The sequence below is a fragment of the Lampetra fluviatilis genome, chromosome 1 (assembly GCF_964198595.1).
Source record: "Lampetra fluviatilis chromosome 1, kcLamFluv1.1, whole genome shotgun sequence".
NCBI classification, from domain to species: domain Eukaryota; kingdom Metazoa; phylum Chordata; class Hyperoartia; order Petromyzontiformes; family Petromyzontidae; genus Lampetra; species Lampetra fluviatilis.
Window position 1 is genome coordinate 20,859,394 of NC_136275.1, and position 25,531 is coordinate 20,884,924.

General features: G+C 52.1%; 1 protein-coding gene across 3 annotated transcripts in view; it reads right to left on the bottom strand.

Moving 5' to 3' along the window:
* Window positions 1-19,803: 19,803 nt before the first annotated feature.
* The window catches only part of WNT6 (Wnt family member 6), a 57,148-nt gene continuing 51,420 nt past the window's right edge, over window positions 19,804-25,531 (bottom strand). For all 3 annotated transcript variants that reach the window (XM_078859165.1, XM_078859146.1, XM_078859155.1), the window contains exon 4: window positions 19,804-24,945. In XM_078859165.1, coding sequence (XP_078715291.1) covers window positions 24,484-24,945 — 462 coding nt within the window. In that variant the 3' untranslated portion in view covers window positions 19,804-24,483. The remainder of the gene's footprint in view (window positions 24,946-25,531) is intronic.

Below are 25,531 nucleotides of genomic sequence, written 5' to 3' on the forward strand. Positions count from 1 at the left end.
TCCCCCAACACCCTATTCACTAGGCTACTACTTTAATGTAAAGATTCATTTCTTATTACTTCCTATGATAAGCAAGCATACTACATCACAGAAAGTGCTGGGAATATTTAAGTTCTCATCTTGTTTTATTTCAGACCTTAACAAACAGATGGCTCAAACTTACAAAACATTGAGTCGAACAAGTTCTGTAGCTTTACAAAATGAATATGCTACAACTTCTGTAAAAATGAATAAATAAAATATTAAAAAATAAAATGTGTGCTTCCTGTTTTACAGAGGTAGCTATGCAAAATTATTTGCCCCCACTGTCATGTAACACACTGGGGAACTGCTTTGCGTGGTCTTTTGCGCTTATGTTTGTTGGCAAATGAGAAAGATTTTCAGGCTTCATCATGGTTTCATTGGCATCGCGGGGTTTGCAGCTTTTCAATGATGTCGCGTAATGAGTGACGTCACTTCATAACGTTCCCATGGCAACAGGGGAAATGGCTGCGCTTGTGTGAAGTAAACGCAACATTTTTCAACTTTCTGCTAAGATATATGTGACTTTTTGCAACGAAAATGCGGGGATTATGAAATCATACAAGCCCGCATATTTTGCGCGCGGAAATCTGCAGTTTATACGGCGAAAGTGCGGCGTATTTGAAAAAACGCGCCCCCCGCATAAATATGCGGACTTTGGCTGATTTTGCGTGAAATCTTGCGATCGCATAATCGCGTTTTTCTGGAGGGACTGATTAACAGTCTCTTGTATACATCAATGTATGCTTGCCTGTATCCACCCTTTGGTAAGAGCAGTGGCAGGCGCAGGTGATTAGCATTGCACTGCACTGTGAATGGGGCGACGTGTTTTTGATTCCCAGGCACCGCTAATGTCTGAACCAGTCCTGGGCCTCCGCACTTCACCGACCAGGACCCACTGGCAGGCCCGGGTCACTCGTGCGAATGACGCCCCTATCCTGGTCTCTTGACATGTAACCTGATTAAACAAAATACACTTGAACTTGACCGGCGTGGTGAAGTATATTCAAACAAGCACAATGAACGACAACGGCTTGGGGAAGTCCCTCATCCATCAATGGAATAAGAAATGTCCTGAATGGATGGATGGATGAATGGAGCCATCGAAGTTCTCTCCGGACAACCTCGAATTCCTTTATACACCGCACAAAGCTCGCATTCACGCACTCGAATACGTAACACTTACGTGGGATGTTTTGTACGCGGATTAATTTGCGTCCGTGTAATTTGTCGGTGGGGATGGGGGGGGGGAGTTGGATGTATGTTTAGGTCCTGGCCCCCCCGTTAAACGCGAGCCACTCAGGGTTCCGTGTCGCGTGATTATTCAGCACTTAACGGCTGCCCGGTGGCAACGAGGGGCTCATAAATACCGCTAACTGCATCGCGCTCCCTACACCACTCATTTCTCACCGCTATTTCGTGCGTGGCTCGGTGCGGGCAGGGGTTGCCGGCTAATTTGCATCCGTCGAGGGCTTTTTTTGTGGGAGAGTAGACTCAGTGAGTGCGCGAGGCAGGGTTGAGTTTGGGCATGGGGCTGCTGTAATGGATAATTACTAAAGCCTACAGGATAATCTGTGGGTGGGATTGTGGTTAGCTTGCCATGCTTGGGTGGATTCTAAAAAAAATGTGTTCGCTCTAATTATCGCCAGCATGTGGACGTTCGTTTGTGAAGTTTTGCAAGACAGAGCGAGTGGGATGCGAGTTGCTGGGTTTACAGTGTGACTCCTTGTAATAGCGTTATGTGCGGCATTTGACCGGCTGTGTGTTTTTTGGTGCCATACAAATTACACTTGTGATTATGAATCCCAACTTCATCATCATCATCATCAGCTTAACACGTACACTTTCGCGACCAATACCATCCATAATAGAGGTTTTTGGGGTTATATCGCGTAAATATATAAATGCGTCGTTAAAACCTTCCACCACCCGACACAGCCAACTACACTTGTGATTATGAATCCCAACTTCATCATCATCATCATCAGCTTAACACGTACACTTTCGCGACCAATACCATCCATAATAGAGGTTTTTGGGGTTATATCGCGTAAATATATAAATGCGTCGTTAAAACCTTCCACCACCCGACACAGCCAACTAGTAAGGGTGGTCACGTAAACAGACCGTGGCCAATTCGTCACGAATACAGCACACCGGTGTGTTGGAGATCCAAGCCACAACATTTGCAATCTGAGTACGACGTACTCAGATTGGCTGTCGCCTGATGAAGCTAGATGTAATTACTGGCGATACGTGACAACCTTTACTAGTTGGCTGTGTCGGCTGGTGGAAGGTTTTAATGACGCATTTATATATTTACGCGATCTAACCCTAAACACCCTCTATTATGGATCATCATAATCGTTTAGCAGGTCTTCATCTCCATGACGGTGATGATGATGACATTCTATGTAATCCTCTTAACTGGTGGCTTTGCACATTAAATACTTTCTTGTGGGTGTGAATCAAGTTCATCATGGCCAGGGGTTGGCAACCAAAATAACAAGAAGAGACATTTTATTTTTTCGAATTCGGTACAAAACTCAATATAATCCAAGAGCCACAATGCAATGCGAATACACATATACATTACGTCACGAAGCAGTCCGTAAGGAGCCGCAGGTTGCCGACCCCTGACCATGGCCGATGCCGCAGATTCCGCCAAATCTTCCTGTCCTCCGTTTGGATTTCACAGCTGCAGCAACATTGTAATGAGACCCACACAAGTCCACTCCTGCAGTCACCACGACCACCGCGATCCAGCTTGAGATCTTGCCCTTAGTCACCGACCTCTGGGTGCCTCTACAATTGCAGTCTTGGTAACCGTCCCTTCTCCATTCGGCACACACGACTACTAAGGGGACATCCATTTAGTACGTACGCATGGAGGGGGGAGGGGGGGTTGACCAAAATGCGTACGCTTGCGTATGGGGGGTCTACTGACAATGTACGCATAGGAAACGGGGGGGGAGGGTGAAGCCTCGATAATAATGTGTCTGCATTGGCCTTCAAATTAGTTAGATAGTCCGGCGGTGGACTATCTGTTTGCTTAAACACGTTAATATTAAAATAATAATAATAGGTTTTTCCGATTTTTTTCTGGCAACACAACAGGTGTTAAGATTAAAAAACACGAATCTGAAACCTATTACAAGGAATCATGTCTGCATTAACCACAATGCTTGTGGTCAGAATGCAAACAAAAAACATATTCTGATAATATATGCATTGTCTTTGAAACTGATTGGTCCACACCAGAGACAGCTTTCTTTTGAGCCTCATCTCAAACGGTGTTAGACCAGAGAACGCCAAAAGGCGTACAGCACAAAAACAATGCACTATCAGAGTAATGAGAGCTAGGGGTGAGCATCTTAGAGTAATGAGTGCTCGGGGTGAGATGCTCACCCCGAGCTCTCATTATTATGATAGTGCATTGTCTTTGGGCTGTATGCCTTTTGGCGTCCTCTGGTCTAACACCGTGATGTTGATTCACATGTGGAGGGGAAAAAAAATCAACGCAATAACAGGGAGAACATGCAAACTATACATATATATATACAGGCGTCGGGGGTCTGGATTTGGATCTGGATCAAACCCACGATCTCCTGCGTAACAGGCGAGGGAGATAACATCTCACAGCCACCATAGCTCCACAGTCAGTTTCCCATATAAAACTACTAACCAAGGCTCAACTCTGCTTAGCTTCCTAGATGTGACGAGATGGCTGGGTGGGGGGGGGCACAGTTGGGTCGATGTCTTCGTGGCGGCTGTGAAGATGAGGTCATTGTTCTATAACGCGGAGCACGACGTTATCTCAGTAGATGTGTAATAAAGGACTCTTGCACTGGGTCTGTCTCGGTTGTCCTTTATTGTGGTTCGTACAACTTTGCCCGCACGGCGTCTCGCTCAGAGTCTCCTCCATCTCCCGCTCGACAGCCCCACTGCTGCCGTCGCTCCTGCAGACTTGCTGCCGGCTCACTATGCAGCCCCGCTGCTGGCTCTTCACTCAGCCTCTCTGTCCCCGACCTGCAGCCCCACGGCTGCTCTCCGTGCAGCCCCGCTGCTGGCTCTCCGTCTCCTCCGTGCCCGGACACCACTGGCCAACGGTGCCGAGTCTCGACCTGTGGCGATCGCGCCACTTTCCACCTCCTGCCCTGCATGCCCTCCTCCTGTCTTTATTTCCACACTCTCCTCCAGCCCTTCCGGTTCCTGCCCTTAAAAGCTCTCCTCTCTCCCCACGTGACCCAACTCCTCCCACCTGTTACGTCTTATCCGCGAGGCCGTTTACGCTCGCATTACACCACCCTGCCCCGTAGAGAAAATTCCAGCCGTCCTCAGCTGAAACAGAACAAGTAATGCGAGCGACCACCAACCATCAGCCGTGAACAGACAACGGAGAATGCAACGAATATAACAATAACAACAAGAACGAGAACAACAATCAACGAAAAGAAAGGGACTTTGAACGTGTGCGGGTAGCCGGCCCGTCCCGGATGAGCGGCGGCCCCCCTGCAGACCGAGAACGCGACGGGGTTTTAGGAGCAACAGGATAAAAACCGCCTGTCGCTATTGGAGGCCCGCCAACGCCAAGGTCCCGTTCCCCCGAAGGACCAGAGTCCGGGGCGTCCCGCAACCGTGTCTGTGGTGGGGTTGGAGGGGCGGCGGGGCCAGGTGTCCCCGCAGCCATGGTAGGCCCACCCAGAGCAGAGTCCGCTGCCTCCTGCAGTGTCACGGCCGGATTGTCTGTAGAAGGCACGACAGGCGCTCTTGCAGGGTCAACAGGCACAGGCAAGGGTGCGTCGGCAGCAACAGACACCGGCAAGGCAACATCAGGAGATGACGCATCCGTTCGAGGGGCCACGTATGGTTTCAAGCGAGACGTATGGACGTACCAGCGCCGAGATCCGAACCGAACGCGCGCGGACTGCGGGTTAGGAACCTCAATGAGCCTAACAGGCCCCTGCCATGGTTTATGCAATTTAGGGGAGGTCCCTGCTCGCACCTGCGGGCAATGCAGCCAAGCCATGTCCCCTACCTTCCAGGGGCACTTCCCCTTCGAGCGTCGAGCGCAACGTTCGTTCCGGGCCTGGGTTTTGGCAGTAGCCACTCGGGCCCCCTCCCGCGCCTCAGCGACGCGGCGAACGGCGTCCTGAATGTAATCAGGGAGAGGCTTAGTAGGTCCTCTCACTCCTGTTCCCAACTGCACATCCATTGGCGGCACATTGTCGCGACCGTACATGAGAAAATACGGAGAATATCCCGTGGACGCGTGAGGCGTCATCCGGTATGCCGAGAGTACCCCAGGGATGTGCAAATCCCAGTCAGCTTGCTTTTCATTAACCGTGTGACACAGCATGGCTGACAGCGTCCGATTTAGTCGTTCCACCATGCCATCCGTCTGCGGGTGGTAGGGGGATGTCCGGATCTTTTTGGTCCCCAGAGCAGCGCACACCTCCCCCAACAATTTAGAAGAAAAATTCCGGCCCTGATCCGTGAGCAGCCTCTCTGGCACCCCTTTGTCCATGACATATCCAAATAGAAAGGCGTCCGTAATGGACGCCGCCGACTGGTCGGGCAAGGGCCAGGCCATCGGCCAGCGGGAGAGATACTCCACCCCAACTAACAAGTATTTATTACCCTTAGCGGATGGCGGGAAGGGTCCCATAATATCCAACGCCACCAACTCGTTAACTCGAGACACTTGAATAGACTGTATCGGCGGCACATATGGGTGTTTAGGCGGCTTCCGCCGGGCACACTCGGGACATGCGCGAACGTGCCCGACGACATCCGTCGTCATGCCGTGCCAGAAGTAGTCTCGCTGCAACGTCAAAAAGGTTTTCTGCACCCCCAGGTGTAATAGTGTGTCGCAATGCAGAGTCCTAATCAATTCGTACCGTAACGACGACGATACAACCTGACGCCAGCGATCATGTAACCCCTCCCTCCACATCAGCAGTCCGTCGCGGAGAGCGGCCCCTGGCGTCCCCCCGGAACCCAGTCCCCCCCCTCCCTTTGCAGCTCGACTCCCGAGGGTCCCCAACGAGTCGTCAAGCATTTGTTCACGAATCCACACTGCCCATGGAAGGTTCAAAACCCCATCGGCCGGTCCCAGGCAAACTGGAGCCTCAGGCACCTCGACCGCTAACGCAATAGGCCGAGGGGGCTGCTGGGTCGGCGTACACCTATGCGTCCCCGACGCGCAAGCGCAAGGGGATCCCTGCGGTAACCTGGAGAGCGCGTCCGCATTCGCGTGACGCGCCCCCTTCCGATGTTGAATTTGGAAGGAAAACTCCTGCAGAGTCTCCAACCATCGTGTCAGCTGGCCAGATGGTTGGTCTACCTTCAGAGCATATTGTAAAGCCGCATGATCCGTGCGCACAATAAATGAACGGCCGTAGAGATACGGCCGAAATTGGCGGAGAAAATAGACGATAGCCAAAAGTTCATGGCGAGTGACGCAGTAGCGGGTCTCGGCGGGGGACAAGACGCGGCTACCGTACGCCACCACGCGTTCCACACCGCCTTTGGACTGTGACAGCACGGCCCCAATGCCCGTGTCACTCGCGTCCGTGTCCAGAATGAAAGGGTGATCAAAATTGGGATAGTCCAATGTTGGCGCCGTTGCCAAACGATCGCGCAGGCCCTTAAACGCCGCCTCCTCTGGCGGTCCCCAACTGAATTTCCGTCCTTTACCTGTAAGGAGGTGCAGAGGCCTCGCGATCGTTGCGAAATTGGGAACGAACCTACGGTAATATGAGGCAAACCCCAAAAAGCGACGCACATCCCCCACCGTGGCCGGGGTTGGCCAGTTGCGGACGCACGCCGTCTTCTCCGGATCCGTGGCAACCCCGTCGGCACTTACTATATGTCCCAAATAGCGCACGGACCGTTGCAGTAGGTGACATTTCTTAGGTTTAAATTTCAGATTGGCGGAGCGCATTCTGGCGAACACCGCCTCCAGTCTCTGTAGATGTTCATCAAATGTGCGGCTAAAGACAATAATATCGTCTAAATATATCAGACATATCTCCCACTGCAACCCCGTTAATACCAGCTCCATCAAGCTCTGAAATGTGGCGGGGGCAGCATTCAACCCCATCGGAAGACAATTAAATTGAAATAGACCGTGCGGCGTACGGAAAGCAGTCTTTTCCCGCGAGGACTCATCGAGGGGAAGCTGCCAGAAACCCGAAGAGAGATCCAGCGTCGAAAAGAACTTCGCCCCCGACAAGGCATCGAGGGAATCATCCATACGCGGCAAGGGGTATGCATCCGCCACAGACACTTTGTTTAATTTGCGAAAATCGACGCAAAATCACAATTTGCCGTCGTTCTTTTTGACCAAGACCACAGGCGCGCCCCATGGGCTGTTAGACGGAGATATTATGTCCACAGCCAGCATGTCATCCACTGCTCCACGAACATGGTCTCGCTCCGCCGGGCTCATCCGATGCGAGTTCAACCGAATTGGAGCAGCGTCCCCCGTGTCAATATGATGGGAAAGCAGGGAGGTGCATCCCAAGTCCAAATCGTCGGAGCTAAACACATCGGAATAACTCAACAATAGTGCACGAAGCGCGGATCGCTGTTCCCCGGTCAGGGAAGAATTTTCGGCGCATAATTCGGCGATCCAGCGATCATCTGGGCCCGCCGGGCCCGAAACTCCGGCAACCACATCCCGGCGGCCCAGATGGTCCTGGGCCGTGAACGCCGTTGTGGCATGGGCCACAACCGTTCCGGCCGGCACGCAAACATTTTCCGTACTCCCATTAAGCACCTGCAAAAATGGCTGCTGGTCCGGCCGGATAATAGTTTGCGCCCCGACCAGCGCCGATCCGCCCGTTATGGTTGCGGACGGTGATAACAAAACCCCAGGCGCTCCTTCCCGACCAGGCACTGGTTTCCGATATTGCAAGGGGATAAGCATCTGTGAACCAGGTGGAATGTCAACCGATACTTCGACAGAGCCTGCACCTGGCAGACCGGAGCAGGTCGCCCCCAGGGCGATGGCAAAAATGTAATTTGTCGACCCCCCGGTAATTCGATGCAATTTTGATTAACTCTTATTAGAATGGGCATTTTGGCCAGAAAATCAGTTCCCAACAAACACGGAACCGCAAGGGACCTCGAAATCAACACAATTCCCGAGGCCGACACCCCCCTGATGGATATATTGGCGTCCACCTGGCCCACAATGCCCATACTTCCCCCGTTCGCTGCTACGCAGGAATCGTAAACGGGCGCACTGCATCCGGCGGGATGCCCAACCGATGGAAAATGACATCAGATATAATCGTCGCGGACGCACCGGAGTCCACTAAAATGCGCACGTCAACCCCCTGTATAGAACCCGGCACAGTGGACGAACCAGTAGCGGCCGCAACAACCCGCCGTGCCAATTTATGCCATGGGCCAGTCGGTGGCCTCCCGTTGTTAACGACACCCGGATCGCGCGGCAACGGTGATGAATGAGGTGCCAAGCCTTGCCGGGTGTCTGGTGTGCACCGACTTGCCTGTCTGTGGTCGAGGCCTCCTGCTGGGGCGGCCCCGGGATACGGGCCCAGCAATCCCTGGCGTAGTGGCCTTTGCGACCGCAGCGGAAGCACTTGACGTCATTACGATGCACAGCACTCCCCCCATCTCGACGCTGCCGCGTCGGCGGCGCAGATCGCGGCCCCGGTCCTCCGCGGGCAGGCCACTGCGCAGAGGCGGCCGTCAATTCCTGCGGGCCCCCCCCCCGTCAGGAACGTACACCGCCTTCTTGGGATCCCAACCCACGGCACCCCCTTCCACGATGGGCCCCCCCGTCCACGCTGTCACCTGCTTCCAACGGTGCAGATTAAACTGGGCATCCAAACACTTCGCAGCCGCCCGAATCGTCAGCTTCTCATGGCCGCAAATCTCTCGACAGCTCAAGCATTTTGCCCAAAATCAGGGGTTCCAGTAGGTCAGGCTCCGTCTCAGGGTATGCGGCCATGGCCAATTCCAAGACAGCACCCCTGTATGCCACCGGCGACTCTTCGGGTGCCCACTGGCGCTGAATGAATCGTCGGTGAGCGTTATCCGGTGGCTCGTACGCATCCGCCATCTCGTCAAAAACCCCTCTCAGTGTCTTCTTTTTCTCGGCCTTGATGGAACGGAAAAATCTGACCGACTCATCGTTGAGAAGAGTTGGCAGAACTTCCAGGGCCTCTGCTTCAGTCCATCTGGCGGAGCGCACCGCCGCCAAAAATATGAAGGCGAATACACTCCAATCGCCTCCAATCGAAAATTCTTTAACTGTTGTCAAGTGAGGGCTGCGGGTCCTCGCTCCGCCGTCCTCTGCAGACGGCGCGTCGCGTGGCATATTCAAGATGGCGTCGCACTGCAACGTGTCAAAGATGGCGGCTTCCCGCCGCGGAGGGCGCAAGATGGCGGCTTCCCGCAGTTCTTCTTCTGCCACGCCCAAGATGGCGTCCTCGCGCCGCGTGGCAGAGGGCGCTGGCGGCGCAGGCAAGGCCCTGGTCTGTCGATCACCCCTGGGCCTCCCCGACGCCGTCGCCGGCGTGACGAGGTCGCACAGTTCCGCCAAGACGGTCTTCAAAGTCTCCAGCTGGGCCGCCATCTGTCTCCATCGCTGGTCCGCGTCCTCTGGCGCGGGCGGATCCACCGACGCGGCGATCTCTTGCACCCCCGGCCCACCACTCGTTCCCGCCTGGATTTCCTCCTCCATTGTTGGCCGCCCCACTGCCTGAGGAAGGTCGTCGTCGTCGGAAGATGTAGCAGACGATGGTGCGGGGATATTCTTTCTTCTGAGCTGTTTTGACATGCCGTTTCACTTCTGACACCAGTGTAATAAAGGACTCTTGCACTGGGTCTGTCTCCATTGTCCTTTATTGTGGTTCGTACAACTTTGCCTGCACGGCGTCTCGCTCAGAGTCTCCTCCGTCTCCCGCTCGACAGCCCCACTGCTGCCGTCGCTCCTGCAGACTTGCTGCCGGCTCACTATGCAGCCCCGCTGCTGGCTCTTCACTCAGCCTCTCTGTCCCCGACCTGCAGCCCCACGGCTGCTCTCCGTGCAGCCCCGCTGCTGGCTCTCCATCTCTTCCGTGCCCGGACACCGCTGGCCAACGGTGCCGAGTCTCGACCTGTGGCGATCGCGCCACTTTCCACCTCCTGCCCTGCGTGGCCTCCTCCTGTCTTTATTCCCACACTCTCCTCCAGCCCTTCCGGTTCCTGCCCTTAAAAGCTCTCCTCTCTCCCCACGTGACCCAACTCCTCCCACCTGTTACGTCATATCCGCGAGGCCGTTTACGCTCGCATTACAGATGGACAGAGGCAATTCATAAACGCTCTCAACCTGACGGCCTCTCAACTTGTAGCTTGCACACGGGGACCACGCAAATCGGGACCGTCCTTCGGGAGATGTAAGCAGTGGCATAGAATGGCCCGCATGGGCCCTGGTTGCAAGGATATTAAATGGTCACCTTCTCGTGTCGAATGCCCCCTTGCAGTTCGTATGCCGGCGCCTGGATCTCTGTCTTCTGCCCGTGGGCACCGTGTGCAGTTGTACCGCCTGCACACTCGTTACAACGCCACTACGTTAAAAAAAACTTTGCTTATGATTGAAATAAAATGTGTGCTGCCTTGAATCTCGCTTGTGACCACCGCAAATATGTAATACATGACTCCATTGACGTCACCAGTTCGCGAGCGTTAAAGTAACTTCAAAGTTATTTATTTAATATTTGTTTTATCATCAATATAACTTCTAATTCTTGGTGGACAGTCCTCGGGACGCACACGGGCTGCTGTTGTCCTCCCCCCCCCCGCACCTCCGATGAGCACGGGTGGATACGTACGGTACGAAAGAAGTGCAACATACATGTCAGTCTTGCACAGTGCTGCAGCTACCAAGTGCGCACGGTGAGGGCAGGGGGGGGCACCGACACCACGAGGAGGGACGTGGAGGGTGGCCATTGGGGCAGGTGGGGGCGGCCCGCATCTGATTTCTTGCACAAGGACCCATGCCAGCCATTAAACCCATGTGGAGCTAAGTGAGTCGAACGCGAGCCGAGTCCAGCGAGTGTTCTCTTGAAAGCCGAAGGCTCCGACCACCAAACACTTTGCCCGGCTGCTTGGATCACGGCGGCTGCTGCTCGCAAAGTTCACGGAGAACGGCGACAGTGGCGCTTGCCCTCTGCCAGTTTGCCCCACTCACACCCACCCCACGTCTCCCATACCTCGCTATCGCCCTCTCTCTCTCTTGCACAGTCCCTTGTCAATCTACTGCTGGATAAAGCAGCCCTTCCCACCACTACCACCACCACCACCTAAGCCGTCAACCATCCAATCCCCTTATAGGGTCATATAATGACCGTATTCTTCTGATAATAAGACGGTGCGTAAAATAAGACGCACTCCCAATATGTGTTCCCGGTGTTCATACAAATCTGCTCACGCACGCAAACCCACCGGATGATAAAACATTCCTACAGCGTTTGCTTTAAATGCACAACGGGGTGCGTGCGTCTTGTTGCTCCGAGGATATGGTCATCAGTTTCTTCACTTCATAATAGACGGTTCCTTGTGACTCCACTGCTGGATGAGGGCCTTCCCACACCGTGTCGGCTAAGGGGGGAGGGGTGCATGGCCATACTTCACCACGCTGGTCAGTGCGGGTTGAAGAGGGAGGGAGGGGGGAGTGGAGATTAGAACCGATTCAGATATCACTCGCTCCTGATGCTAGCCGTGGCAAGGGCTCCAAACTCACAAGTCCCCCGGATTAGTGTAGTAGCGCCAGTGCGCTAACCGCTGCACCACCAATCCTACTTTCACGCACACAGCCCCCCCCTCCTCCCACCAACGCCCCCCCGCCCCCGCGCCTCCCACCTCTCCGCTACGCCCCGGGGTGCGGGAACTATGGGGGGCGCCCTCTACCGGGGACACGGATTGCGCTCGTGGCGAGGTTCGGGGGGGGGGGGTGGAAGGTGGGAGGCCCACGGCTCTGCGTGTCTCCTTCGACCCCAGAGCGTCGTGTGTGGGGGGGGAGTGGGGGAGAGTGGTGGGGGGGGGGAGGTTAGAGCCCCTCCCCCATTCGCCCCCCCCACAGACCTGGGAAACTACGTGTTTAGATTTGTATCGCACCGCGCGTCCACCTCTGTTGCTCTTGCAGTGACAGAAGCGACGGGGGCGTGCGTTGCTGTTGATGTGTGAGGGCGCCTCAGGGTACTTTTAAAGACTCTTCTCGGAATCGAGGTAAACGTTCCCCACCTCTGATGCAGACTAACAGCTCCGTCGTCATCATCATCATCATCGTCGGCAGCAGCAGCATCAGTTGAACTTTTTTTTTGCGCAGTACGGAGCCAACCGTGCTAATCGGAGGCGCGGGGCCAGGAAAAATCTAAACGCAAAAGCAGTTCTAAAGAAATGAGTTTTCAATAAACAAAAATAATGCATCGTTCCAGACGGCCGCAGAAGCGCATCTGAAAGCGCGCAATGTCGTGACCGTCAGGCAGACCAGCGTTGTCATTAGCCTCAGCAATTACCATCAAATAGGGGGGTGGGTGGCCAGTACCACGCCCGGCCGCCTTTGTCCCCCCAGTGGCGATGTCTTTACACGCCGCATCAGGTACTAATTTGAGGCCGAGTCGACCTAGGGAAGTCCCAGGACCCATTCAGATAATCGTCAGTGGTGGTGGCCGTAAGCGGAAATCGAACTCGGGACGCCAGGTTCGTATCGCAGATGCGCGTACCGTTGCACTGAACACACTCCCCACCAAAACCACTCCTTCTCCTAAACCCATGCGTACCACCACCACACTTTCAAACTCGGGGCCCTATCGCGCCACGTCGCGTGTACACACACAGCGCGAGGCATTGGACACTACACGGATGCCCACCACTCATCCATAACAGCGAAGCAGATCCCATGCGCTCCCCACCTTCGCCTTCCCCCAAGTTATATAGCCAATTGCGGAACAATGCTGCCGATTGCCAACGTACCACGGCCATCCCTCGCTTCCTTCTGACCAAATCGTGCAGCACTTCGCTGAGTTGACGCCCGGCCAATCTCCAAGGTTTGCACGCTCATGCCCGCGTTGGGTGCTCGTCCAAATCTTCCGTTGGTGGCTCCTCTCTTGCCTCCACGAATGTTACCTCGTGCTAGCACGCGTGTCCGACTGTGTGTGGGGAGCGGTAGTGTAGCTGTTAGCGCACTGCGCTATGAACCCGGCGAACCGAGTTTGATTGGCGCTCACAGCTAACGCCGGTGACGATGATTTGAACCGGTCCTGGGCCTCCCCTAGGTCGACTCAGCCTCACACGAGTACCTAGTGCGAGGTGTAAACATCGCGACGAGAGTCCGTGGTCACGCGTGGAAACACGTGACCATCGGACACGGACGATGGACACGTGCACGAGGCGCGGATGACGGAGCGTGAGACGTGGAACTCGTTCCGTCGTCGGGATGCGTTCAGCACCGGCGCGAGCGATCACGTGTCGCGCGCACGAGCGCGCGTGTGCGTGTGTGTGCGCGCGTGCGTGTGTGTGCGCGCGTGTGTGTGTGCACAATTATGTACACAAACTCGGCAGCGAGCGTCCACCATCACTCAGGGCTTCCCGGGGATTAAAAAAAAGAAAGAAAATGATAGCACCATTAAGTCGAGAAGTTATGCACTAAATTATGCCAACATTTGCCGTCGGGTTTCCTGAATGTGATGTTAATTGGTAGCAGACCAGGCTGGCTGGGAAGAGCGCCTGTTCGCGTGCTTCATATAGGACACATACATGATACGTACGTGCACGCCATGTGTAACCACAATGCACACAAGACGTACCGTGCATGATGCTCCACTCACATTCCCGGTGTAGCCTTAGAATGTTGGGGTAAGTGCTGTTAGCGAGCACCTATGAAGGCCGGCACGGCACACGAGGGGGTGGGTTGACAGCATCACGCCCGGCCGCCTTTGTCTCCCTAGCTGCGGTTGATGCCCAGTTGACCTCGGGGAGGCCCAGGACCGATTCAAATTTAGTTTCAGGTTTATTTATTAGGTATAGCCCTGTGAGCCATGTGGCTCTTGACTCGGGTGCAACCGCAACAAACAAAAATATGAACAAAGAACATCTTAAAGTGACGACACGCAACAGAAACATCCAGGAAAAATCAGCAAAATCTTCCAGACAAAAACATTGTATAACATGGCTGTGTGCAAAAATCCCAATGGGGTTTAAGTAAAAAAAACAAATAAAAAACAATTGAAATTAAAGTTATCAGGCTAACTCAGTACATCAACAAACAAACATGGCTTAACCATAATCTCTGGTGTTGACTGTGAGCAGGAATTGAACTCGGTTCGCCGGGCTTGTAGTGCAGCACGCTGACTACACGACCGTTCCCCACACACAGACATCAGCAGGTACACCCCCTTGGGTGAGGTCTTGCCCCCCCCCCACCTCCTCCCAAAGTGTCCCCGGTCTTCACCGCTCTCCTGGAACTGGATGTCGCTGCGTCGAGCGGTTACAAGCAGCTGATGCTGCCCGATCACCCCTGCACCAAGACCACCAGCACCACCACCTTGCCGACAGCCGTGTTGCTCGCGCCTGGGCGGCTGGGAGCCTTGTGTCGCACCTGGATCTTCAACCTCCAATGTCGCGCATACCTCGTTGTGAAAGTCCATTGTTTATTCCTCAGCCCTGCACCCTCAAGGCTGTGTGTGGATGAGCACTCTGTCGTATTATGGCCCCCTAGAATTTCACGAAATATTCCCTTCCCTCTCATTCACTCACTCGCCATTCCAATCAAATCTCCCCTCGTTACCCTCATTAAACCGCGTACGCTCTGAGGTCCGAGGAGACACGGAGCAGTCGGCCTCCACCTTCCTACCGAAACGTCGCCACGAGCGCCGTATTTTACCGCGGCAGTCTTAATATTATACGTGTAGCGCACTAAGTTTCTTACAACAACAGCTTGCTTACGTGTATGCATTCACGTTTAACTTCTTTCGCACCGTACGTAGCCAATCGTGCTAATCGGAGGTGCATCCGCGTGTAGCAGCTGCTACTCCTCTGTCGGGCTTCCTCTCGATTGAGCCTCGCATCATTTTCTGTTCAGCCCTCAAATACCGATCTGGGAGTGGCCTTGATTAAATATCGGTGCAATATTGCATTCTCTTTGAAATGCATGCACACCCAACTTAACAAAACTTCTCCCGTTCTCACCCGTCTACTCACATTGGAAGAGAATGTCCACTGGGTATAAATCACCACCACCACCCATTAACAATCCACCGTTCAACTAAATTACAATGAGTGTAACACGTAGTCGTATGGCTTTCGCGACCAATATAATCCACAATACATGTTTTTTTTTCTGATTACATCGCATAAACATGCATTAGTAAGCTTTGTCACGATAACAAAACTTGCCAAGTCGTTACTAGTTCAACACCACCGATGTGTTTGAGAGTAAACCCACAACATTTACAATACGAGTACGATCTTTCGCCGGTAATTACCACCAGCCTCATCAGGCGATAGACACAATTGTGGAGAAATCATCCTGTTTCGGTCTTAAGGTCATTGTATCCACAGTGTATCTTTCTCGACCGCTTCAACAAACATCATCCAATTAACAACAATGAGGCTGAAGTCGCACGTGGGTGAATTACTCCCTGCTGTTCCCGTTGCGTTCAGTCATCGTCTCCCTGTCGACTTATCACGTCTGCCACGGCCTATTTGTAACCTCGTGACGCAAAGGGTTGGTGGGTCACGCAGAGATTTGTGAAAGCCCAAAACCACACACCGGTCAGCGCAGCAAGTGGGGTTCGTGAACGCGTTCGTGGGGAACCGCGAGCCGGGTCTCTCGCTGCGCCTCGTTGGCCTTTCGTTGTGCTGTGAGGAATGGCCGTTGCCTGAAACGTTGCCTCTTGTATACTTGAAAAAAAAGAAAATAAGGCAGCATTGTTGACGAATGCATGGAGTTGATGGTGTTGATCTTTACATCCGTTATATCCACAGTGTATCTCCGCCATTCGGGGAAAATACCACGCGATGTGCACACATTCGCCAAACGCGGCAGAGGCCAAAAAAATCGCGCGTCGGAATGTGACATTAAGCAGCGCGGAGACAGAGCGAGAGAGAAAGACGAGGGAAACGTAATTCGGGGTCAACTTGAACGGAGGCGAGTGGACGATGTGTCTGGCTCGTCTTCCTCAACAGTTTACATCGGTGACGCACCCGGCAGGACGGCACGACCGCCGTGGAGATGGAGGGATGAAATCAGATCGTGTTGCAGGTCATCGGTGGATTATTGCATCGCAGAACCGTGAGAGATGGCGATAGATAGACCAAAGTCTGCTGCTGATAATGACAAGGGCAAGTTTCGAGTGTTTGGGACAGAAACGTGTGCGCGTGATGCTGGCTTTGCATATTCGCAATCTCTTGTTGTTTATGGAGTGACATGCTGCCAGGAATCGGGAGTCTAACCCAGGATTTTGAGTTCATGATGCGGTGTCCCAGGTAGGTGCTTTGTTTTGGTGGGGCTGATGGTAAGGCCTCGCCTCTTCGGGGTACGCTCCAGGTTCAGCAAAAGCAACTCCTGCTCAGAGTGAGCAGCAATTTAGCAAGTAATCTGTGTACACTACGTGGTTTATGAGTAGGGAGCCATCCCTTGACCTTTGACCTCAGTGTCTACAGTCACGAAATGCAATGTCTGCAGTCACGAAACGTTCATCTAACTACGTGCGAAGAAATGAAGTTGAATAGAACGAGCATGTACATATGGCTCGTGACTGTGGTGAGATATTAACGACCTTGCCTGGTATACAGGAGGTCGTGCGTTCGATCCCGACCCAGACGCCAGCTGTATATTTGGAATTTGCATGTTCTCTCGCGGTCGCATGGATTTTACTCCGGGTCCCTCGGGTTTTCCCTCCACATTTGAAAACATGTACTTAGAGTATATATGGCTGCTATAAATTTCCACGTGATAAGCCACTTCGTCGAGTTAGTATTTATGGCCAAGTCGCTTCTAATAAAGAGCTGTGTAGCTTAATGGGCCTTACCTGGTAAAATAAAAATAGTTTAGTTGAAGGTGACGGTGGGATGGCTGTAACGTCTGGCCACGCAGCGTTATCGCCACGCACGGCCTCAGCGATAGTGAGCCGAGGGTCAGGGACCCCGTCACAGGACCGAAAGTGCGAAGGACGACCCTAAAGCCCTCTCGATGGGCCATGCTGCGCTCAGTCACAGGCACGTTCTGCCCCCATTCAACACTTTCTCTCTGTCGACGCACAAAGACAAAGATACCCCTCCCCCAAAGAAAGCCGACGTAAAATGTCGGGGCAAGTGTTGCTAGCGGGGCACCTATTAAGGCTGGCAGAGCACGCACGACGGGCTGGTGTCGACAAGACCACAGAGGGCCGCCTATGTCTCCCGAATGCTGAGTTTTACACACTGCAACGCTGCACTTTACCTTAGGCTGAGTCGACATACTTGAGGTCCGTGTTCAGATAGCACCCGCTACTGATGTTAGCCATGGCCAGTGATCGAACCCAGGCTGGTGGGCTTCATAACGCAGTGCTCTAACCTCTATGCCACCGCTGCCCACGCAAACTTAAATCTCACCCTGGAAATAACAATTTGGTTTGACAACCAGACCTAGACCAACTGTGTCAGACGTAAGATCGTGAGCGAAGGTGGAGTTTAACACCGTAGGCTTTCGCGACCAATATCATCCATAATATAATAATACAGGGCTTTATGGCTGTCCGCCTGATGACGCCGGTTGTAATTGCCGGCGAAACGTCGCACTCAGATTGTAAATGTTGTGGCTTTGCTCTCCCAACACACCGGTTGTGCTGCACTAGTGACGAATTGGCCACGTTCTGTTTACGTGACAACCCTTACTAGTTGGCTGTGTCGGGTGGTGGCGGGTTTTAACGACACATTTATATATTTACGCGATCTTACCCAAACAAACCTCTATTATGGATGAAGGTGGAGTGTTTGTGGTGTATATTTATGGATGAAGGTGGAGTGTTTGTGTTGTATATTTATGGATCAAGGTGGAGTGTTTGTGGCGTATATTTATGGATCAAGGTGGAGCGGTTGTGGTGTATATTTATGGATCAAGGTGGAGTGTTTGTGGTGTATATTTATGGATCAAGGTGGAGTGTTTGTGGTGTATATTTATGGATCAAGGTGGAGTGTTTGTGGTGTATATTTATGGATCAAGGTGGAGTGTTTGTGGTGTATATTTATGGATCAAGGTGGAGTGTTTGTGGTGTATATTTATGGATCAAGGTGGAGTGTTTGTGGTGTATATTTATGGATCAAGGTGGAGTGTTTGTGGTGTATATTTATGTTGGTTGTGATGTACACGTGGCGTGACTGTGTATGTGTTGTAGCTTTGATGTATTTGTGGTGTGCATGGGGGGGGGGGTGTTTGTTTCACTCTCGCGTTACATGCGATATGTGATGGTGGTGTGACTGTGGTGAAACCCTTTGTATGCGGCACCTCTGTGATGTGGCTGCAGCCTGTTTGTGGTGTATATTTATGGATGAAGGTGAAGTGTTTGTGGTGTGTTTGTGTACACAGTGTATATGTAGCAGGGAGTGGTGGCGCAGTTTTTAGCAGCCTGCGCTACGAACCCCGGCCAACACCGGTGACGAATATCTGAACCGGTCCTGGGCCTCCCCTAGGTCGACTCAGCCTCAAATGATTACCTGGTGCGATGTGTAAACATTAGCAGTGGGGAGACAAATACGGACGGGCGTGGTAGTAGCCACCCACCCCCTCTTATGCCGTCTTTCCCTTCATAGGTGCTCGCTAACAGTAGTTTCGCCAAAATTCTGTTAAGGCTATTGGGGGGGGGGGGTGATCTTTGTGCTCGTGGTGTGGATGTGGTCTAAGACCGAACACAGATGACTTTTGTGTTACAATTATGGTTATCGCCTGATGAAGCTGGTTGTAATCACCAGCCAAACGTCGTGCTTGAATTGTACATGCTGTACTTTTACTCTCCAACACGCCGGTGTGCTGAACTAGTAACCAAACCGGCGCGTCTTGTTTGCTTGACACACCGTACTAATTGGGTTTAACGACGAATTGATGTATAGGGCGCGTCCATAAATGACGTCACGCGATTTTGGACCATTTTTGACCCCCCCCCCCCCCTTCGTCACAAGGCGTCACAAAAAGTCAGACCCCCCCCCCCCTCAAATATGACGTCACAAAGTCCTGCCCCCCCCCAAATAAAACGTGCTTCAAATCGCTTTAAAATATTGTCATTGTAGTGCATATTTAATGTGGCTCTGGACTGATGTTTTGGAGAAAACATTTATTAAAACGTCTATTTAATTAAGTAGAACGTGTTGTCTTTCTTTATTTAAAGTTGCGCATTTTGATGTGACGTCACATTTCTTCAACCCCCTCCCCCCTCGTCACACATCGTCACAAATGTTTGACCCCCCCCCCCCCCCCAGGTGCGTGACGTCTCTTATGGACGGCCCCTTACGCGATCTAACCCAAAAAAAAACCTCAGTTGTGGAATAATTTTGGTCGCTAAAGCCGACTGCGCGTCAGTGACGCGGCTGTGGCGCGCACGTGGTGCGTATGTGGCTCTGATGTGGTCCACGTTCGTTGTTGCGGGGATGTGTGTGAGTGGAGTTCTTGGGCTCTTTGGTGCGAAGCGGCAAATCTCTCGGTCCATGCTCACACCTCTGACAAATAAATCCTCGAACATTGTCGCCTCCACGAACAAAATGAGTTTATTCCAAGACTGCATGTCGGTGGACTTAAGTTAATCTCCTATATATACACTCTGTATAGTAGCAACGTACGGTTAGTAATAGCGGGCGATACGTTACCCATGCAACTATAATACTGTACTGCACATATAAATATGAGGCATCTTACAGAAGTTTAAATCGAAGTAGGTGACAGGTTTAGGTGTCATCATCATCATAATAATCAGTATCATCGTCACCATCACTCAGTGGTGGCTACATCGAGCTCCTTAGAAAATGCAGGGCGCGCTCATTTGTTCTGAAGAGCACGGAGGCAAGTACGTCTGATACATCTGGCTCTAGAAACCCAAACATTGGAAAGCTCCCAGCCTGACCCCGGCCCCCTGCACCAAATGGAACATTCTAAAATCCACGAGGCTGGGTGTTGTGGACGTGGGCACCCGTTATTGGGAATGTTCCATTGTGGGGAAAGGGGTAGGGGGTCTGGAATGGGTGGTTGACTGGAGTATAACGACACGAATGCACTGCTAAGTGAAGCGATCCCCCATGCCGCGTCGATCATGGGGGGTTGTTTATTCTTTGGCCGTACCTCGCCCACGCTGGTCGGTGCGAATTGGTGCATCGGAGACCATTTCAGACATCACCCGCCACCAATGTGAGATTGCATTACTTTTAAATGACCAACAAAGGAATGACAGGGTTGTCCGCTGGGTGTGAGTTCATTCGCTTCACCACGGCCCTCACTCCCGCCCGGACTCCACCGTAGCCGAATGCACGTGTCAGTTAATGCGCATTTTTAAACAACAACAACAACAACAAACAGCAGCAGCAGAATATGGGACAGGCACACGTGTTAACAATAAATACGTCTCTCGAGCTGTCTCCCCTCTCATCTCTCGTCCATCAACTACACTCATCTCGAGGCATCTTCTTTCGGCTTTTGTTGTGGTCGCTGCTTCTCCTCCTTCTATTCTCGCGGATTTTGTTTCCACGGCAGACACGGTGACGCTTACGCGGTGACGCCGACACTTGGCTCCAAAACAAATTCACAACAACAACAACAAACAACGGACGAACCGCGTGGACAAACTCAGGCGAGATCATCTCGGTTTTTTTTTGTTCGTTAAGTTAAAAAAAGAAATCTACAAGAAGACAATATCCGACGTGTTACTCTTTGGTTCTTTCGGTGAAGTCACGTAGAAATAAATAAAATAATAATAGAATACGACGTTTCGATTGCAACACAAGCAACCATCATCAGGTACAAGTGAAAGATAAAACAAACATAGTAAACTTGGGAATATAATGCGATACAACACCGAGAATCAACACCCCACCTGGTTGATTACGTTCTTCCAAAAATTGCTAAATTCGAGAGAGAGACAAAACATAGACACGGAGATACACAATTCATTTGTACCTGATAATGGTTGCTTGTGTTGCAATCGAAACGTCGTATTCTATTATTATTTAATTTATTTTCTTTCTACCTGACTTTACCGAAAGAACCAAAGAGTCATTCCTGCAGTCACGAAAGCTTCGAATCTAATCGGACGTGTTGTTTTTCTCTCTTTCTTTACGGTTGTACCGTGGCGTTGTTCGGCGTAACATCCGACGTTTCACTGCGCTCGAGTTGGGAGCTTCTTCAGGAACTGAACTGAGCAGCTCACTCTCTGCCTCAACTAGACAACTTTGCCGGTCGCCGCCGCCACTGCTGCTGCTGTTATTTACTGGACATCTGTGAAAAAGAGCTTCATTGCTCATCGGATTCCTCCAGTCTTAATAGAGATTCTGATTCTGTTTTGAAGACCGCTTTTGTTGCGTCGTGGTTTTTTTTTCTATCTACGTGACTTTACCGAAAGAACCAAGAATATAAAGATTCTGATTCTGTTTACTGGGCGGCTTTCTCTCTCTCTCTGTCACAACCTCAATTCGGTTCCAGAAGAAACACCCCCACCCCATTCTATATTTGAAGCTTTCGTGACTGCAAGGATTCATATTCTTAGGTTTTTTCGGTAAAGTCACGTAGGTAAAAAATTCAAATTAATAAAAGTAAAATAAAAATCACGACGTTTCGGAGGCAACACAAGCTTCCGTCTTCAGGTGGAACCGTCACAGCACGATAGCTGTATCAAGTGAGAGAAATTCCAAGAAACATTATTTGTATATATACTGGTTGAGGGTGGGAGGAGCCAAGGTATTTATTTTATTTTAGTTTTATTTTATTTTTTATTAATTTTAATTTTTTACCTACGTGACTTTACCGAAAAAACCTAAGAATATGACCCCCACCCCACCCAGCGTGCTGGAGCGAAACGTCGGACATCGCGGTCACATTCCGAAAACGCATTCGAAAGCTGTGCGGCGCAAGCGCGTCAACCCCACTATGGAGAGGGGCGCACATTCCGGTAGAAATCCGGGCCGCTGCAAATGTCATGGCAGAACAACAGCGGGCAGCGCTGAGGCAAGATGCAAAAGCATACTGTGTCATTTGTCACTGTGTGTCCTCGTTGCTACAAAACGGGCGTTCGTGATCTTTAAGTCAGTAGTATACATTCGTCCTGTCTATTGAAACGCGAGCTACGCATGGAGACTTACGGGGGGGGGGGGGGGGCATGGTGGGTAGGGGGGGGAGTTTAAAACAAGGTGCCCGGGAGTAAATACGGGGATATGATTTAGGCCGGGAATGATTCCGATGAAGACTGAAAGGGCTGGAGGGAGAGAAGGAGAGAGCGAGGATGATTCCAGACGGTTTGGGCATGGTGGTGATGGGGACGCAGAGAGGTATCGAAGGATACCGATGATGATGATGCTAAGGAGAGATGGAGGGATGGGTAGAAATGGAGGTAAGATTGACATAATGAGAGGGAGTGTCGTTGATGACGGATGGATGATGGCGATAGAAGGAAACCATGACTGAACTGAATGAGTGCGTTCATGAAGGGAGATGCGGATTCGAGGGTGGGAATGAAAGAGCAGGCTGTGTAAGGCACAATGCTGTCTCTCGCGTTCGGTGTGCTCGAGAACACACAACAGTGAACGCGAATCCAGAATCACTTGCTCGCGGCAGCCGCTGCCATTCCTCGCGACTGAACATTTCACATTCAACCAATGAACGGAAATATGGGGGGCGGGGAGAGGGACGGGGGGGCTCTGCCAATCTCTCCGGAGAAGGACGCACGCCACGAGTTATGGAGTGGAGCAGCGTGAACGTTCGCTGCTCCGTCACCCGCACTCATCTACAGCGCGTGCTCTGTGTCATAATCATCATCATCACCACCACCACCACATAAAGCGTGCCACGCAGGCAAGTGTGCAAAGGAATGTGTGTGTGTGTGCGCGTAATACGTGCGCTTGCGCCTAACGCTTTGCACGCAGCACACGACGACAGTTCGAAAATAATAATAATAATCAATAATAATACAAATAACACTTAACGATAAAGCGCGGTTCACGCTCGTTCGCTGACGCACAGGCACGCCGGTATGCACTGAGGAGGGCTGCTAAAGGCACTCGAGAGACGTTGAAGGCACATACACACAGACACACACACACGCGCGCGTGTGCCTGGCAGTGTTCTTTTTTTTCTTCTTTATCAAAGTCCGTCGGGCTTTGTTGGTGTCACAGCGTCTGTGAAGGAGGCCACTTTTCACTGGAAAGTAGGCACCACACTTGTGTGTGCTTCTATTTATATATAACATGTGTATATATATATACTTTAGTCGAAAGACAACATCTCAGTAAGAGTAACTGCTCCACGACGATCGTGTCGGTAGTGGTGGTGGCGGCGGCGGGGGTGTTCTTCGCGGTTGTTGAATCCGTTCACCTTCTTCTGCGAGGGAGGCGTTCCGAGGCCGTGCGGGGTTGGCCCGATCATTCGCAAGACGATCGGAAGAACACGGGACCACGACGAAAGGAAAAACGATCCATTCGAAGGACCATCGTCGTTCATCGTGTGTGCGTGTGTGTTCGTGTGTGTGCGTGTGTCTGTGTGCGCGCGTGTGTGTGTGTGTGCAAGCGGTTAACGCGCTGCGCTATAAACCCGGCGACCCAGGTTCGATTCCCGCTCTCGGCCAACACGAACCTGTCCGGGGCCTCCGCTAGGTCGACTCAGCCTCAAATGAGTACCCGGTGCGGTGTGTAAACATCACCACTGGGGAGACAAAGGCGGTCGGGCGTGGTATTGGCCACCCACCACCTCGTGTGCCGTTCTGGCCTTCGTAGGTGCTCGCTCACAGCACTTGCCCCCTACAGTCTGTTAAGGCTATACGGGGGATATTTATCTGTGTCTTTGTGTGCGTGTGTGGACACGTCGGCCGTGCATGCGCAAAAAAATCTATCGCCATCACCACCACCACTGCCTCGATCTCCATCATCATCACCATCATCATCAGCAGCAGAGGAGTTGCTGAGAGATGCTGAGCTTCCTCTGTGCAAATCACCACCACCGTCATCATCATAACGATGATCACCACGCTAATTATGATCACCATCACGGCCGTCATCACCACCACCATCATCATCAGTGGCAGATGCTCAGCTCTTATTTCACCGTCATCCACATTACCACTATCAGCAACAATCATCTCGATCCTCGTCATCACCACCACTACCCTCATGAATCACCGTCACTGCCAAATACTTCACGCTCTGCACCATGTGAACCATCATCATCACCGACCGACCGTCCGTCATCAACCCCTCGTCATAAATCACCAACAGCGTTCGTCACTGGCAGATGTTGAGCTCCCTCTGCACCGTGCACTTCTTGCAGTGCACCACGCAGCACCACTGGAAGCGGCACTGACAGTTCTCCTGGAAGGTGAGGGTCTCCTGGCGGGCGCCTCTGCCGCAGCACAAGAGGTCGCAGCCGCTCATGTCGAGCGCCGTGCTGTTGCACGTCCGTCCGCGAGTGCCCAGCGAGCCGGTCTTGCGGTTCGCCGAGCAGAAGTCGGGCGACTCGGCCGAGTAGATGAGGTCGTGGCTGCCTGGCGGCTTGATGTTGTGACCCACGGGCAGCAAGGTCTTGCCGTCGTTGCTGCCCATCACCTTGAAGGCGCCGTCGAAGCGATCCTTGAGGCGGTCGCCCACCTCCCGGAACGGGGGCATTTTCTTCCAGCACGTGCGGAGGGCGCACGAGCCCGACAGGCCGTGGCACTTGCACTCCACGCGCATGTAGTCACTCACCGCCTGCGCAAGTGGTGCGGGGAAGGGTGGGGGGTGGTCGTCATTACGCAGTCTTTGGCGACCAATATTATACATTCATATTAAATACATTATTTTTAATTCATATTATTACAATCTTGATTTGAAGTTTTCGTGTCTGCAGGAATCCATACTCGTTGCTTCTTTCGGCAAAGTTACGTGGGTAGAAATAAAATGAAATGAAACAAATCACGACGTTTCGATCGCAACACAAGCAGGAACTTCATCGGGTGGGACAACCACGACTTCAGCATTTTCTTGCTGTGGTTGTCCCACCTGATGAAGCTCGCTTGTGTAGCGATCGAAACGTGGGCATTTGCGTTATTTGATTTTATTTCTACCCACGTGACTTTACCGAAAGAACCAAAAAGTTTATATGATTGATTACATTAACCCCCCCCCGCCCCCTTCATGGTCGTCGCTCCTGATTCGCTCGCAAGTGACGACACTACATTTACCCCCTCGATTTAAGACCGCAGCAGGAGGATTTCTCCACAACCCTGGCCGTCGCTTGATGATGCTGGTTGCAATTACCGGCGAAACGTCACGTTGCGGGTTTCCTCTCCAACAC